The sequence below is a fragment of the Pelophylax lessonae genome, assembly GCF_965119305.1.
Source record: "Pelophylax lessonae genome assembly, chromosome: 4".
In the NCBI taxonomy this organism is placed as follows: Eukaryota; Metazoa; Chordata; class Amphibia; order Anura; family Ranidae; genus Pelophylax; species Pelophylax lessonae.
The window spans coordinates 243,243,789-243,259,868 of NC_138771.1; the positions used below are offsets into that span (position 1 = coordinate 243,243,789).

The 16,080-nt window shown below is 40.3% G+C and overlaps 1 protein-coding gene across 1 annotated transcript in view; it reads right to left on the reverse strand.

Moving 5' to 3' along the window:
- Positions 1-8,816: 8,816 nt before the first annotated feature.
- The window catches only part of TWF1 (twinfilin actin binding protein 1), a 76,374-nt gene continuing 69,110 nt past the window's right edge, over positions 8,817-16,080 (reverse strand). The window contains exons 7-9 of the mRNA XM_082255318.1: positions 12,262-12,412; positions 11,023-11,144; positions 8,817-9,513 (exon numbers count right to left, since the gene is read on the reverse strand). Coding sequence (XP_082111444.1) covers positions 9,343-9,513; positions 11,023-11,144; positions 12,262-12,412 — 444 coding nt within the window. The 3' untranslated portion in view covers positions 8,817-9,342. The remainder of the gene's footprint in view (positions 9,514-11,022; positions 11,145-12,261; positions 12,413-16,080) is intronic.

Genomic DNA, 16,080 nt, shown 5'->3' on the forward strand with positions numbered 1-16,080 from the left:
GAGCTATACAGTTACCACGCTTGCTGAACTATCTGGCTGCATGAAGAGAGGAAGTGATGTCACACCACTAGAGGATGAATAGAACTTAGGCTAAAGAAAAATGGTTGCCTATAGGAATCAATGGGAGGCTCTGGGAAAATGGCCGCCGAACACGTGTATAAAAACACCTTGCCACATCAAAGATGGTGCCTACACAGAAAATGGCTGCTGAAGTGCCCTTACTGAAGCCAGAGCAGCCGCCTATACCCAAAATGGTGGCCGCGCGGTTTTACACCGCAGCGACCCTCAAATGCATGTCTGCACCCCACAAAAACACACACAACAGTGCCGGAGGGGACAAGGACCCCCACAACCCCCCCCCCCCCCCACAGAGCATCCTGGACGTATAGTGCCCCCGCAAGGTCCGGGAGGGAATGCAAGCCCCAGATACACACAGACATGAGGGGAGAACACAGACTCTCAGCAGACTGACATCCCCAGAGCAGAGGCCCCACACAGAATGTACTCACCGATCCATGATGGTGTGGGTGCCGCTCTGCGACGGGAAGCCTCCCACCGCAGGTGGTGGGGGTGCCGTCAGCCAAACAGGATTCTAGCAACACACGAAAACCACAGTTGAGGCTTCCTAGCGAGGTAGCCACCCCGTAGCCTTTTGTCCCTGAGGACAGGGACAGGTCGTTTGCGAGGCCAGGGCATACGCATAGCCTGCTAAACGCTCAATGGCGGGCTGGGATTCCGTAAGGATCTAGTACAACCAGTCCGATTCCCAGCTCCGCAAACGCTGTAGTCTTTTGAAGATCCGACTAAGCGCAGGAACAAATAAAAAGCTAGTAGTGCAAGAAAACACTTAGCAGAAATAAAAGCAATAAAACAGAAGAAAGGCTGAGACTGTAGCCCCAGCACAGGGAAGCCGATCTTACTCCTAACTAGGCAGAAGACAAAATGAGTTGGGAATGCTGATAGCAGGGGGGTATTGGACCAGTGGGACAGCCCCTACAGGTGTGTCTATGCAAATTGTTTTGTATTTTAACAAGTCTTATGCCTAGCTTGCTCCTATGGATAAGAGGTCAATACCCATTGGTGAAGACTATATGAGGGGCGGCAACTGTCAGATGACGTAAGAGAAAAGTGATTTTCCTATTGTAAGGAATTATTCAGCATTCTTTAGAATACCTCCCAGAAATTATACCAATAAATAAAGCTGGTATGGTGGCCTTTTTCACTGAGTTGTCCTTTATAAACATATGCCCAGCGAGACCAGCAATGCTCTGCAGTAACCTGTTTTGCTGCGGCTTACACAAGCACGTACCACCATCTTCCTCTTATGTCATCTGAGAGCTGGCTGTCTCTTCCCGATTCTTGTAGCTGGGCCCCTGATGATCAACATGGCATATGCACTTTAGCCCAAGGCCCCCTAAGAAAGCCTGATGTTGTATTCCTAGATGAGACCCCCAGAAGTACAGGGAGGGTTCCCAAAAAAAAAAAATAAAAAATCATGAGAGATGTGGTTGGAGAAGTACATTGATGGAAAGTGGGTGGGTGGGGAGGGGGAAGGGCTGGTTTAAAGAGACAAATGTCACCAGACCATTCATTTCAACAAAATGTTTCTATAAGATTGGCAAGTTCAGAGGCACACTGCAAGTGAATAAATATTTTAGGGAAAAAATGCTGCAAGCTTTAAAATTCCTACTTCCTCCACTGATGGTTGGTGCGTCCTGTATACACACACAAGATTTGTGAGTAACCAGACTACTTTATAGTTGTAAGTGTCCTACCTTACATATTGTATGTGATGTATTGATTATTGCTTCTATTTTACCAGCATATTCGGGGATCTCTTGAGGAAGCTACTATAGCGAAACACGTTGAACTCACAGCCACCTTTCTACACAATTTATACTTATTCTTGTGCTATTGGTACATTGCACTTTTTGTATGGCTTCGAGAATTAATAAGTTGCATATAGGCTGATGATATTTGATGTATACATGCTTTTATTTTTTGCCTTACATATGGGGTTTTAATTTTAATCTTTGTATTTAATAAAACGTCCTTTGTTTTATATTCATGTGTGGTATTTTCCTGAGATGTTTGGTACTGAAAAGTCCCATTTCTCGATCTAACAATTTATTTCAAAGGTCTTTTATAGGAATGTGGTACCCTTTATACCCTCCTCACCAGTTTCCTTTTTGACAGGGATTTTTGATGGTAGAACCCATAACTCTCATGTGATGCTTATATCATGTTTTCCCTGGAACCTTCAATCAACGTGATTGCAACTACCAAGTTAAAAAAAAAAAATAATAAAGTGTTACCATTGCTATGACCGGGGCCATTTTTCATTACAAGTCTAATACCAGTTGGTATGGGCAGGTGGATTTTTGGATTTGATGAGAACTAATCAGAACATATAATTCCCCCCCTTCTCCCTGAAGAAGCCCATCTAGGCGAGCACTTTTGGTTCTTGTTTGTGGATTCATCAATATGAAGCAGCTATTTAACTGGCACCACATTGGAAATGTGGGGTAGAAATATCATTGTTTAGATATATATTTGATGGGGTTGATGTTCTGTAACATTTCTCATATTATGAGTACTTTTAACATGGGGTTTATGAACCCCCTTAAATATTTAGAACAATGTTCATTATTACATAAATCTAAAGTATATTGATGTTCTTTCTGAGACCAGCCACCTGAAAATCCTCTTTAGAGCAGTGGTTCTCAACTCCTGTCCTCAGGACCCACGAGCAGGCCAGGTTTGCAAGATAACAAATACATCACAGGTGATATAATTTGCTGCTCAGTGATTGCAGTATTCTCTCCAAGGTAATACTTAAAATCTGGCCTGTTAGTGGGTCCCTAGGACCGGAGTTGAGAACCACTGCTTTCGAGTGTTGCAGTACGCTCCTCTATTTGAAAAGTGATACTGAGCTAGCGTGGTTGACAGCTTGCTTCCTCCCGATTAGTGCTATTAGCAAGGAAACAAAGTGAGAATGACAGGCCTAGAGAGAAGGGATGGTGGTGAACAATGCATGTAGAGAGAGGCCTTGAAACTTTGTAACTGAGGAAATACTATAGAGCCCCAACTTGCCAACCTATTACTGCAGGGAGATTACTAAAGTAATGGATGCCAGTTTGTGTTTTGTTTGATAGTGGCTACAAGATCAGCGTGGTCATTCATAAAAACACAATCCAGCAGCTACTACTCTAGCCCCTCTCCTGCAATAGCAGGTGTGCTTAGTACTAGCTGCCAGCCTGTTTTTTTTTTTTTTTTATTATGGCACTGGCCACCATCATTCTTTCACTTCTCCCTTTTAGCCCTGTGCTACCAATGCACAGAGATAAAGTAGAAGGGCAGCTCCTCCCAAAAAGTGTTCCAAGACAAAGCTGGCGGCAACTTGGCACAGGACTAGAATAGTGACCATTAGCTGTATTTTGTGCTGTAATTGTCAGTATGAGCACTCTGCAGGAAAGCAGAGGTTTCAGCACAGACAAGAAGCACGTAGTCAGTGGTGAGTACCTTTTGTCTGTGCTATGACTATGCCTGTCTGCCAGTCTTTATTCCCTCTGGATGGATAAAGCTGATCAACAGTGCTGTGGGTGTTCACATTCACTATACAGGAGAATGAGGAGGGGGTAAGGGCCTTTTGCTGCGCCCCCATCGGAACACCCAGACTGGGGTGCAACTATAGCCAGCATAAAGATTTGATTTTTATGACATAAAGCAGCCATTGATCCGAATGGGAAGAATAAAAAATAGTGATGCAGTCGGGATTAAGCCTGGTACACGTTTATGTTTTTTTTCCATTCAACCCAGTGGGCTGAGAAAAAAAAAAAACAGATCGCTCTACTAACACAGGCAGAGTGGAATCTCAGCAACACTGGGCATAGCACAATAATCCCTGGGCAGCTGGCTGTCTACCTTTCATGTAAGTGGTTGTTTGTGTAATAAAGAAGATTGCTTTTCTTTGGGAGTTTTCCTCCTTTAGCTTTTAGGTGGCTTTCTTGCTTACTGCCTCATCTGCACATATCATTGAAACGTTTTATAGTATTTTAAATGACACTACCTTTTACTAGGTACGGCTGGGCTGTTGGTTGGAACCGCACATGGTCCACACCAGACATTGCATTGCACCTCAGGGCCATACCTAACTAATTTGTTGTCAGAATAATTTATGACAGACTGATTCCATCTAACAGTTGTGTTTGTGCTAGGGACAATTTGTTTTGTTTTTGATCCAAATGGGACCAAGCGCTTCTTGCACTTGACCACAAGGCTAATAAAAAAACACTATGGTGACTGTTCTTTTTTAGGTCACCCATAGTTAAGCTGATCCACCACTTGTAAAAAGGGTTCTTCCCCTGTGTTTCAGATGGCCTAAAGCAGGGGTGGGGAATCTTTTTTCTGCCAAGGGCCATTTGGATCTTTGGAACATCATTCGGGGGCCGTACAAAATAATCAACTTAAAAATTAGCCTGTTATATTTGACCACAGCGTGCCCCCTTTCAATGCAGAGAGACCACAGCGTGCCCCCTTTCAATGCAGACTGACCACAGCGTGCCCCCTTTCAATGCAGACTGACCACAGCGTGCCCCCTTTCAATGCAGACTGACCACAGCGTGCCCCCTTTCAATGCAGACTGACCACAGCGTGCCCCCTTTCAATGCAGACTGACCACAGCGTGCCCCCTTACAATGCAGACTGACCACAGCGTGCCCCCTTACAATGCAGACTGACCACAGCGTGCCCCCTTACAATGCAGACTGACCACTGCGTGCCCCCTTACAATGCAGACTGACCACAGCGTGCCCCCTTACAATGCAGACTGACCACAGCGTGCCCCCTTTCAATGCAGACTGACTACAGCGTGCCCCCTTTCAATGCAGACTGACCACAGCATGCCCCCTTTCAATGCAGACTGACCACAGCATGCCCCCTTACAACGCAGACTGACCAAAGCATGCCCCTTCAATGCAGACTGACCACAATGCAGAGTGAACAGCGTGCCAAGCCCCCCAGACCAGTGCACTTGACTTACCTGTTGTAGCGGCGGCTTCCTCTCTTCAGTCCCCGCGTCTCTTCGAGTCCTCCCGCCTCCTCCTCGGCAATGGCATTGGCCGAGGAGGATCCGTGAGACAATAGTGAATTTTCATTCGCTATTGTCACACAAATGGGCGGGCTCGAGGCGCACTGCTCTGCGCCTCGGGTCCACCCTTTTCAGAGACTCAGTGTCAGGACGGAGCCATCGGCTTCTTCTGACACAGCGGCACGGGGAGGGGGGGGGCGGACGTAACGATCGTGCGGGCCGGACGTCACAATCATGCGGGCCGCAGGTTCCCCCTGGCCTAAAGTGTTACTAAATCCACAACAGTAAAAATCAGCCTGTATATGCAGTAAAGCATGCTCGTTATACTCACTGTAAAATCAAAGGGGTTAATCCTCTGCATTGTGTAATAAGGCTGTTTGATCCTGCCTTCTCTGATCCTTCACTTCTTCCACTGTCCCCAATCTATCTGCTGATAGAACTGAGCTTTGAGGGCAAGTTGAACATGCTCAGTTTGGTGTGGATTGCTAGTTTTTTTTTTTTTTTCCTTGGGAGAGTCCATGTGATTAGCACTGTCCAGATAGAGGGTCAGGGGTCTTGCAGCCTCATAAATCAATCATTGCAAAATGAAAACTCCTACCAGCTTTACCCAGACACTGATGAGAAAATGTCCTTAGCAGTTTCTATTTACCAAAATAGCATTTCCATGTTCTGTGGGAGACCAGATATAGTGAATGCAGGTTCCTGGGTTTAGTAACACTTTCTGGTACACTCTTGAACTGTATGCACACGGAAATCTGTGCATGAAATAGCATTTATATTTTTCTTATCAAGTATCTTTTTCTTATAGTAGCAAACACTCTATTTGTATTTTTACCTACAGGTTAGCCTTTATGGAAGCTTACCTGTAGGTTAAACAAATATTTCCTAAAACATGCACCATTTAGGAGAGATTCTAGAGAGCAGCAGCCAGTGACGTCACCGACACATGTGCTCTGAAGGAACGGCATATACCCGTGCCACTCCTTTAAAGCTATCTGGAAAGCAGGAATCAAACACACGGATGCTTTTAACGAAGGTTTTATTCACAAACATTCTTCATCATGTGTAGGATACTTTTGAAATCCATCCCATCATTTGATGATCATACCTACATATCAAACAAATTTTCACTACTACATTTAAATATTATTGCAATCAGTCCAGAATTATAAAGTTGCATAACAGAATTGCATCAACTGTAAAACCATGCCATTCTTACAAAATCATTTCATTATACAGCAAACACACACACTATGTCTAAAGTTAAAGCCTTCAGAGAAAGGTGCTGCAGCTTTTAGACAGAGAAAGCTGCAATATAAAAACTAGATGAAGTTAAGCCCATTCACAGACTGGACTTGATTATTCAAGTATATTGCAATGGCCTAAAGAAAAGGAGTATTTTTTTTTTCTCATAGAGGGTACAAATTGAGTTCCTGAATGCAGTCAAAATAGGTTTGTGGTACAAAACGTATCAGATCGATCTTTGGTTATATAAAAGCAAGGATATGCTGATTATCCTACAACAGTAGAATAATTATAAAAGAGTTCATCAAAAGCTCAGGATATCTGCCAATGAATGGGCGTTTCACTGTATAGAAGTAGCTAATCATGTTTCTATTATAAAATATAATGAATGCCTTACAATTGTTATTGGGACATTCCACTAAATATTGCTTGATATTACATAATGAGCAGATTGTGCTGTATATATTTTAACATCCCAGTTTAGGCTGATAATGTCCTAAGCCAGAATCTTGCTCCGGTTCTTTGATTTGAGCAAGGAGCTATAGGTTAAAAATCCCAGTAAGTGCCTAAAAAGATTTTATACCAACACCTTCCTGAACAGTTGCAGGACTTGTATATACAAATTTGCTTCATAGAACTGCAGAATTAAACATTGCATTTTTATATCTTTTGACATTATTCATCTTGGGAGTAAGAGTCTCAGCTAAACCTGAATTTGTAACTATAAAGTAACATGGCCTCAGCAGTTATAATTTTCTCATCTTTTTATAGCCCATATTGATTAATATGTATAAAAAAGCCAGGATTTTTGTCTTCTTTCTACTCTTACATAATCACATAGTGACTGTTTCCAAGAGTAAACTCTGCTAAAGAACACAAACAGCAGTGACAAATTACATAGACAAGCTATGTAACTGATACTTTCTTGCACTTTTTGTCGCAGTTATGTTATCAGCAGAAGAGACCTTTCTCAATAGTTACCTACCTGCTAAAAGAAGACTCACTATACTCCAATTTCTTAGCAACCAGTTTGAAAATTCACCTCTTTCCTGCTTGCCAGAGGCTGCATGCATTTACCTTTCCGTGTAGAATACTAGCTTGGTGGGCTTGTCATTCACTGCAGGCTGTACAAACCGGCAGGAGGAAACAGTGAGGTTGATTTACTAAAACTGTAGAGTGTAAAATCTGGTGCAGCTCTGTATGGTAGCCAATCAGCTACTAACTTCAGCTTGTTCAGTTAAGCTTTGACAAAAAAAAAAAAAAAAACCTGGAAGCGGATTGGTTTCTATGCAGAGCTGCACCAGATTTTGCACTCTCCAGTTTTAGTAAATCAGAGCAACAGGTATTTAACTCAAATGGTACAATACCTGCAGCAGCCAGCAAGTAGCAGAGGTAACATTTCAACAAATGAGTCCCCTAAAAAGATATTCATAGCGACTCTTCTTTGAGCAAGTATGTCATTCTATACAAAGTGACCCTGTGCTGACAAAGTCACTTTAATAAAGTTACTTTTGGGTCAAGGAGGATGTTCTGTGTGTTCTAGAGACCCATAATAATAATAATACAAATAAAAAAACATCATCTATTTTGCAGGCAAGTAGCAGACATGCAAAATGATTGGACTCCGAAGAGCTCTGTTTTAAGTAATGTCTAAGATTACAGCAATATACCTTGTTAGTATTTCCTACTAAAACAAAATTATCAGCACCATGAATGCTTCATTAGCTTCAAGTTTCATGGATAGTAAAATTATTACTTATAGGATTTCCCTGTATGGAATGAATATAAAATGTGATTACAGCTGTGTTCAAAATTTAGTTTTGATATATTTGCATCACAACAAAGTAGTGTTTTTCAGATTTTTATTCCTAAAGGGTGGAACTTTTAGTGTTGCATAGTTTGTTTCCATGTATTCAACATGGAAGCTGCTGCTTATTTAAATGCATAGATTTAAACCATACCCCTCCAGATTATTATCTGGTGAAATCCATCTCAATTGATATTCATTTCCCCTGAATATAAATATCTGAGGATTAAAGAGACACAGTGCGGTTTGGCTTTCATCAGCCACAAGCAAACAATTTTTATGTGCATAGGGATGTAGGAGTAGTGGTTGGGATTAAGTGCATGGCAGTGTTCTTAGTGAATATTACCAGAGACCATGCACTGTATATCAAGTGAAGTAGAGACCAGTACAAAATGTACTTTTGAATGGCTGAGGTAAATACTTACTGAGTGCTGGTTACTGGAATGGCTGCGCCAGGCAGCCACAGGTTTGATTTCATAAGATACTAAATCCAAGTAAATCATAAAATATACACACAAAAAAATAGTGTTTTCTCTACTTCTATTACAGAACTAAAGCCGGATCAAAATCTATTTCATATTGCCAACCTAAAAAGTAAAAACATGTATGTGGATACATCAAACAAATCGGAATCTAATGTCAAACCTAAACTAAGGAAAATGCTAAGTAGGTTGATTTGCTTAAAAGAAAAGAAAGTAAAAGAAAATAATCCTACGTTTCATGTTATCAAGCAATCTACTTTACCCAACAGATCAATGACATGCTGTACTGTCAATCATTCTTTGGAAAGACTGTACACTGTGTAGATCAGTAATGCACTGCCACACATCTCTACTTCATCCATTTACGTGTGTGTATATAACACACTAGAACTCTATATTCTTCCAGCCTGAAATTAAAAAAGGGAGTAACATAAAAGGTGCAAGTGGAGTTTACTACATGGAATGACACACCTTAAGAGACATTGGGCCTTATGACTAAAAGCATCTGACGAGAGAATTGTGCTATTTGCTCATCAAAACCAACCAAATTCCCCCTTTATGCTTTCAGTGCAACATAGGAGAATAGGATTTATTGCTATAAGTAACAAGAGCTGTTCCCATCAGACCCTTTTGATGATGAAGCACTTTGTATTCTGCCTACAAAAATAAAAGGCATGGAATGATTACAGTCCTGTATCTCCACACATGATGTCTTGCTTCTAGTCGCTGGTCATTTCAGCTTCTGCTGGACCCCTGATCAGCCTCCTTATACCCCTCTTCCCTGCTGGGCCTTTGGGCTTTGCAAAATTCTGCTTGTGTGCATGTTGCTTCGGGTGTACCTCATCGTAAAGGAAGTCTGAAGTTAGTTCTTCTCCATTGTCTATCTCAATCTGTGTAAATGAAAATGAAAAGACTGAAGAGTCCTGGTTGTGCCATCATTTACATGCAATATATACTATCAATAACCGTATATGAACATGAAAGGTTAGAACTGAAACATACATATGCAACAGTGTGAGTTGGTGACACATGTAGCCCACAAAGACTCCAGAGGAAGACAGCATGATTGTACTTTTGTGCTGATGGTAGTACACAGTTCAAGAAAGTATAGAACACTGTTATACTGCACATAGCATTAGTAGCACCATTTCTTCAGCACATTTATACAAAGATTACAATAAAAAAAATACTGTGGATAAACTAATTATACCTCTTATTATTATAACAACAAATACTAATTGGCATTATGATGTTTAACCACTTTACCACCGGAGGATTTTGCTGTCTTACGTCTAGACCACTTTTTGCGATACGGCGCTGTGCGACTTTAACTGACAATTGCGCGGTCGTGCGACGCTGTACCCAAACAAAATTTACGTTCTTTTTTTCCCCACAAACAGAGCTTTCTTTTGGTGGTATTTGATTACCTGTGCGATTTTTACTTTTTGAGCTATAAACCAAAAAATAGCGTTTATTTTGAAAAAATAACAATATATTTTTCACATTTTTTTTATATGAAATTCCCCCCCAAAAAAATGTAAAAATCTAATTTTTTTTAAATTTTTGGCCAATTTGTTTTCTGCTACCTATGTTTGGTAAAAAAAAAATCACAATAAGCGTATTTTGATTGGTTTGCGCAAAAGTTATTGCGTTTACTAACTAAGGGAAAGATTTCTGTCATTTTTGGTGTTTTTTTTTTTTAACGCGTAATGGCGGCGATCTGCGATTTTTTTTTGCTGGACTGCGACATGGCGGCGGACAGATCGTACCCTTGACTGACATTTTTGACACTTTTGGGGGTACCAGTGACATTACTGCAGTAATCAGTGCTATAAATATGCACTGTTACTGTAAAAATGACACTGGCAGGGAAGGGGTTAATTTTATTGGAGAGGGAGGGGTTAATGTATGCCTGGTGCTTACTAACGTGTGTGGGGGGAGGTGACTGAGTGACAGGAGGACAGATCGCATGTTCAACTATGCTGAACCATGCTATCTGTCCCTGCCTGTCACTTAGGAGATCCGCCCGCTCTGTTTACACAAGCGGGCGGATCTCCAAACTAGATTCCCCGACGATTGGCGATCGCCGCCGCTCCTCCCCTGGCCCGACTCCCGCTGTGACTGAACACAGCGGGAGCGAGCCTCCGGTGGCGCGCGCGCGCCGCCCACAAGGGGCGGAGTCCAGCGACGTAGGTCTACGTCGCTGGACGATAACGAGCCACATTGCTGCAGTAGCAGCAATGTGACTGGAGGTAAAGTGGTTAAAACTGGAGAGGAAAAGAAAAAAAAAGGACATGAATTCAAATATATATGTAAAAAAGTGAATGTGTATATATAACCTAACAAAATACAGAAACACCTTTCCAACAAATTAAAAAAAAATAAAAAAAACAACATACCTTTTTGGCAATTTCCATCATCAGCCGGTTTTCAATAACATCTAACAAAGGCAGCTTGCAGCTGGAATAAAGCATACGTTCTCGTATACTGCATGTATAGCCCGGCATTGAATAAATAAACACTGAAGAAAAAAAATGCACATAATGTTATTAGAATCACAGGAGTAATTATGGTTCAGTATTGTATCTTTTAGTATGGATAACATGGGGAAAGGTTAGAACAAATGTCAGATTTATTTTACTGCTTCTGTTAGACAGTAAAATAAAGCTGACCCTTTAAGATTCACCATCTATATCTGTCCTGATCACCATTATTGAGACAGAAGATTATGGGCATTCCAAAATATTACACATATCAGAACAGAAATCTTCTCTAGGGTCACCTATTCTGGGGATAACTAAGACTGGGTTACTACTCCGCTTGCAGGCAGAGTTTTATTTTCACTTCCCTTTGTGTCTCAGAGCTATCTCTGGGATAAAACTATTCCAACCTTGCACCCCCTCTAACTGATGACTGCCAAGAAAAAAAAACCCCTATGGTTCCTTTCACACAGGCAGTCTGCATTCTGATCAGCAGGGGATCCGCTCACAGATCCCCTGCTGATTGGAACAGAGCAGGGCGGATGACAGGTTCGTGACCACTCAGTTTTTGCAAAGCTCTATGGGTGGCCAGGAGTAAATGGACTCTGATGTCAGCTTACACCCAGCTGCTTCTGATGCGGTCTGCCCAAACAGAAAAGAATGCAGTCATCCTCCATTTTATTTTTAGGAGGCCTGATTGAACCTGGAGGTAGGCAGGTGTAAAGGGACACAAATACATTTACACTGGCTGGTCCATAGGAATGTATGCAACATCCAATCAGGCCTGTCTGAAAAACTGACAGGCGGACCTGATGGAATCGCCAATGTGAAAGACTCTATATCTAAATACCCGTTTTGAAAAGTTGCAGTGACATGATGTGGAATATATTGGCTGAGTGGGACTTTAGGGTAAATCTTCCCAATCAGACATAGCAAAAAAAAAAAAAAAAACTGGTTCCAACCATTCTGTGGTCTCCCCAAAACTATACTTTAGCAACAGAAAAGTTTTGACGAAAGTCAAAATGTGAATTCTAAGCTCAGCCACAGCAGGGGAGAGTTAAGGTGAAGTTTTCCCTTCCAACACTTTGGATCATGCAGTCCACCTAGTTTAGTAATGTCCTACACTCTAATAATACATGAAGAAGCTAAAAACAGTACCTATAGAATTTAAATAGTCTCCTTCATGTGAATGCTTGTACAAGAAAAAGTGATAGCGTGCGGCATCCTTCGGAACTCTTGCCGGTAAATCCTTCATTTCTGTGTATGCTGTGTTTGCCAAAACAATGACTTCATTTTTTATATCTATTTTCTGTAGACAATAAATACAATTGTTAATAAAGACAGCTTGTATAAAATACAAAGCATATTGTACATATAATACATTTGCATGTAAGCGTTTCATTTGCAGTGTGTTCACACTAGCAAAGTATTGTCTTTAGCAGGGGCATCACAACCTGCATTCACACACCCTGTACAATTTCATTATGTGGGCACTTAAACATATAAATACATAAGTTAAATTTGCACAAAATACTTACTCCGTGCAATATGGCAAGTTATTAAAGCTACACGTGGGCTAAAATACTATTATTGATAAACAAATATGCAGATTAGGGACATCAAATGATTTCAGCAAGGGGGCCAACATATGATTTTGCAGTAACATGCCGAGCTGCTTATTGATAAACTGCCCATGTCTATTAACTGCTTGCCGTCAGCCTCATATAAGAGTACGATGGCAGAGCGACTCTCCTGTGCTGCATCACGTACCTAGTACCTGATACAACACTTTCGGGTAGAGGGGCGCGTCGGCTGTGCTGTTAGGCACACATGTAACCCTTTGATCGCCCTAGAAATTAACCCCTTCCCAGCCAGTGTCATTAGTACAGTTACAATTACAGAGTATAATTTTAGCACTGATCACTGTATTAGTGTCACTGGTTCCCACAAAGTGTCAGTTAGTGTCAGACTTCCGCCATACATTACAGTTCCTCTATAGGTTGCCGATTGCCGTCATTACTAGTATTAAAAATAAATAAATAACTCCAGTATATATACACACACCATAGTTTGTAGACGCTATAATGTTCGCATAAACCAATCCATATACGCTTTCTGGGATTCATATTGGCCTAAAATTTATGAAGAAAATTGGATTTCTAAATTTTTTATTGGATATGTTTTAGATTAGAAAATAAAACACATATATATATTATATATATATATATATATATATATATATACACACATACATACATACATACATACACTTATTTCCAAATGTTTAGTCTTTGTTTATAACGCAAAAAAAAAAAAAAAAATAGTGGTGACCAAATACCACCAAAAGAAAGCTCAATTTGTGGGGGGAAAAATTATATAAATTTCATTTGTGTACAGCAGTGCGTGGCGCACAATTGTCAGTTAAAGTAAAGCAGTGCCAAAAAGCATACAATGGCCTGGTCAGGAAAGTGGGGTTAAATCTTCAGGAGCTGACGTGGTTAAAATATACTTCTGGACTTACAGAGATCACATCTACTAAGGTGTGATCAATAAATCAAAAGTTAAGACACACATGTAGATTTCTTTTATTAATTTATTAGTATACAAAATAATATATGCAATGAATACCAGAATTGGTTTGTCTTACCGGAGTCGATTCAGCATTAGCTGCTGCTAATCTATGGCAATTGGAACATGACAGCTCTCTTTCAGTAAATTTGTATTTAGGAAATGTAAAACGTAATCAGCAACCTGGACCACTACCTATACTGCTTATTCTATACACTTGCACTAGGCAGCATTAAGCTGAAATTCAATACAGAAGTCATACAGCTTTCTCACATTTCAGATGTGTTCCCACACCACACAGCCAATACTAGGGTGTGTAAATGTAAGCTTGCAATCGATAGCCTAGTGTAGACTTTTCAACCTTTTCATTATGCCATGACCCTTCTGCAATATATAAAATTATAAATCACCCAATCTATTAAATTCCTACCTTTGCTATTACATAAAAAGGTAAACTAACCAAGTAATGTTTCTTAACTTAATAAAAAAAACCTGCTAAAACCCTATTATTTTGCCTCAAAATCTCCAGTAATACAAAATGTGTTTTCAGTCATTGACAAAAGAAAATGCAAATGTGCTTCTAGGTTCACATTAGTGTGGTTCTGCGTGCCGCGTTTGCAGGGGCATAGCAGCCTATTTATTTCAATGAACTGTTGGGTCTGCACTTTCCTGTAGGAAAAAAGGTTCCTGCACCTTTTTAAAACCAGGCCGGAGGGAAACCGCATGCTGCTTTGGCACCATGCAATTCCGTATTCAGGAACCCGCACTGCCCTTTTTAGTGTGTGGGATGTAAGTCATGCAACCACTCACAAAATGTGGTGCTTAAAAAGAAAAAAACGGAGGGGTGCCATTTAAAGCATCACATTTTGTGTGGGGCTGCATGACTTACAGCCAGGCTTGTTCCACATAAACAATAAGGCTGAACTTCCATACTTTTCAGAGTTTCACTTTTAAAAATAATTTTACAGAGAAAAAAAAAACATGGAAACTACTGGGAAATTACAAATGGTACATCAAAAAAATCATATGTGCAGATAACACAGCATTAACCTGCAAAAGATAATGGTGACATTAGGTACAATCTACATTAAATATCATATTAACCGCTTCCATACAGAGCAGTTAGACACCCTTCCTGCCCAGACCAATTTTCAGCTTTCAGCACTCTCACACTTTGAATGACAATTGCTCAGTCATGCTACACTATAACCAAACAAAATTTTTATCATTTTTTTCACACAAATAGAGCTTTCTTTTGGTGGTATTTGATCACAACTGGGGTTTTTTTTTTTCGTGATATATGCAAAAAAAGAGCAAAAATTTTGAAAAAAAAACACTTTTTTTTAGTTTCAATTATGAAATTTTGCAAAAAATAAATTTTTCTTCATACACTTGGGCCAAAATGTATACTGCTACATGTCTCTGGTAAAATTAACCCAAATTAGTGTATATTATTTAGTCTGTGTGAAAGTTATTGAGTCTAGAAGCTATGGTACCAATTACTGAAAATTGATCACACCAGATGTACTGACTGCCTATCTCCTTTCTTGAGGCCCTGAAATGTCAGGACAGTACAAATACCGACCAAATGACCCCTTTTTGTAAAGTAGACAGTCCAAGGTATTTAGTAAGAGGCATGGTGAGTTTTTTGAAGTTGTAATTTTTTCCCACAATTCTTGGGAAAATGAAGAAAAAATTTTTTTTTTCTTTTTTTTCCCACAAAGTTGTCAATTTATAAGCTATTTCTAACACATAGCATGTACACAGCAAAAATTACACCCAAAAATACATTCTGCTACTCCTTCCGAGTATGGCGATACCACATGTGTGAGACTTTTACACAGCCTGGCCACAAAAAGAGACTCCACGTCCAAGAAGCACATTCAGGCGTTCTAGGAGCATAAATACACATAAAACTTTCTTACTACCTATCACACTTTTCAAGGCCCTAGAGCACCAATACAATGGAAAAGTCCACAAAATGACCCCATTTTGGAAAGCAAACACTCCAACGTATATTCTATGAGGCATTATGGGTCGTTTGAACATATCATTTTTTTCCACAGGTTTTTGGAAAATGTGGGAAAAAAATGAAAACTTTTTTTTTTTACACAAAGTTGTCAATTTATAGGATATTCCTAACACATAGCATGTACACAGCAAAAATGACACCCCAAAATACATTCTGCCACTCCTCCTGAGTATGGCAATACCACATGTGTGAGACTTTTTCACAGCCTAGCCATATAGAGGGGCCGAACATCCAAGGAGCATCATCATGCATCCTAGCCACTTGCCTAGGCCTATTTTTGACATTTGGTGTTTACAAGCTAAAATCAGTTGTTTTGCTAGAAAACTGCTTAGAACCCCCAAACATTATATATTTTTTTTTAGCAGAGACCCTAGAGA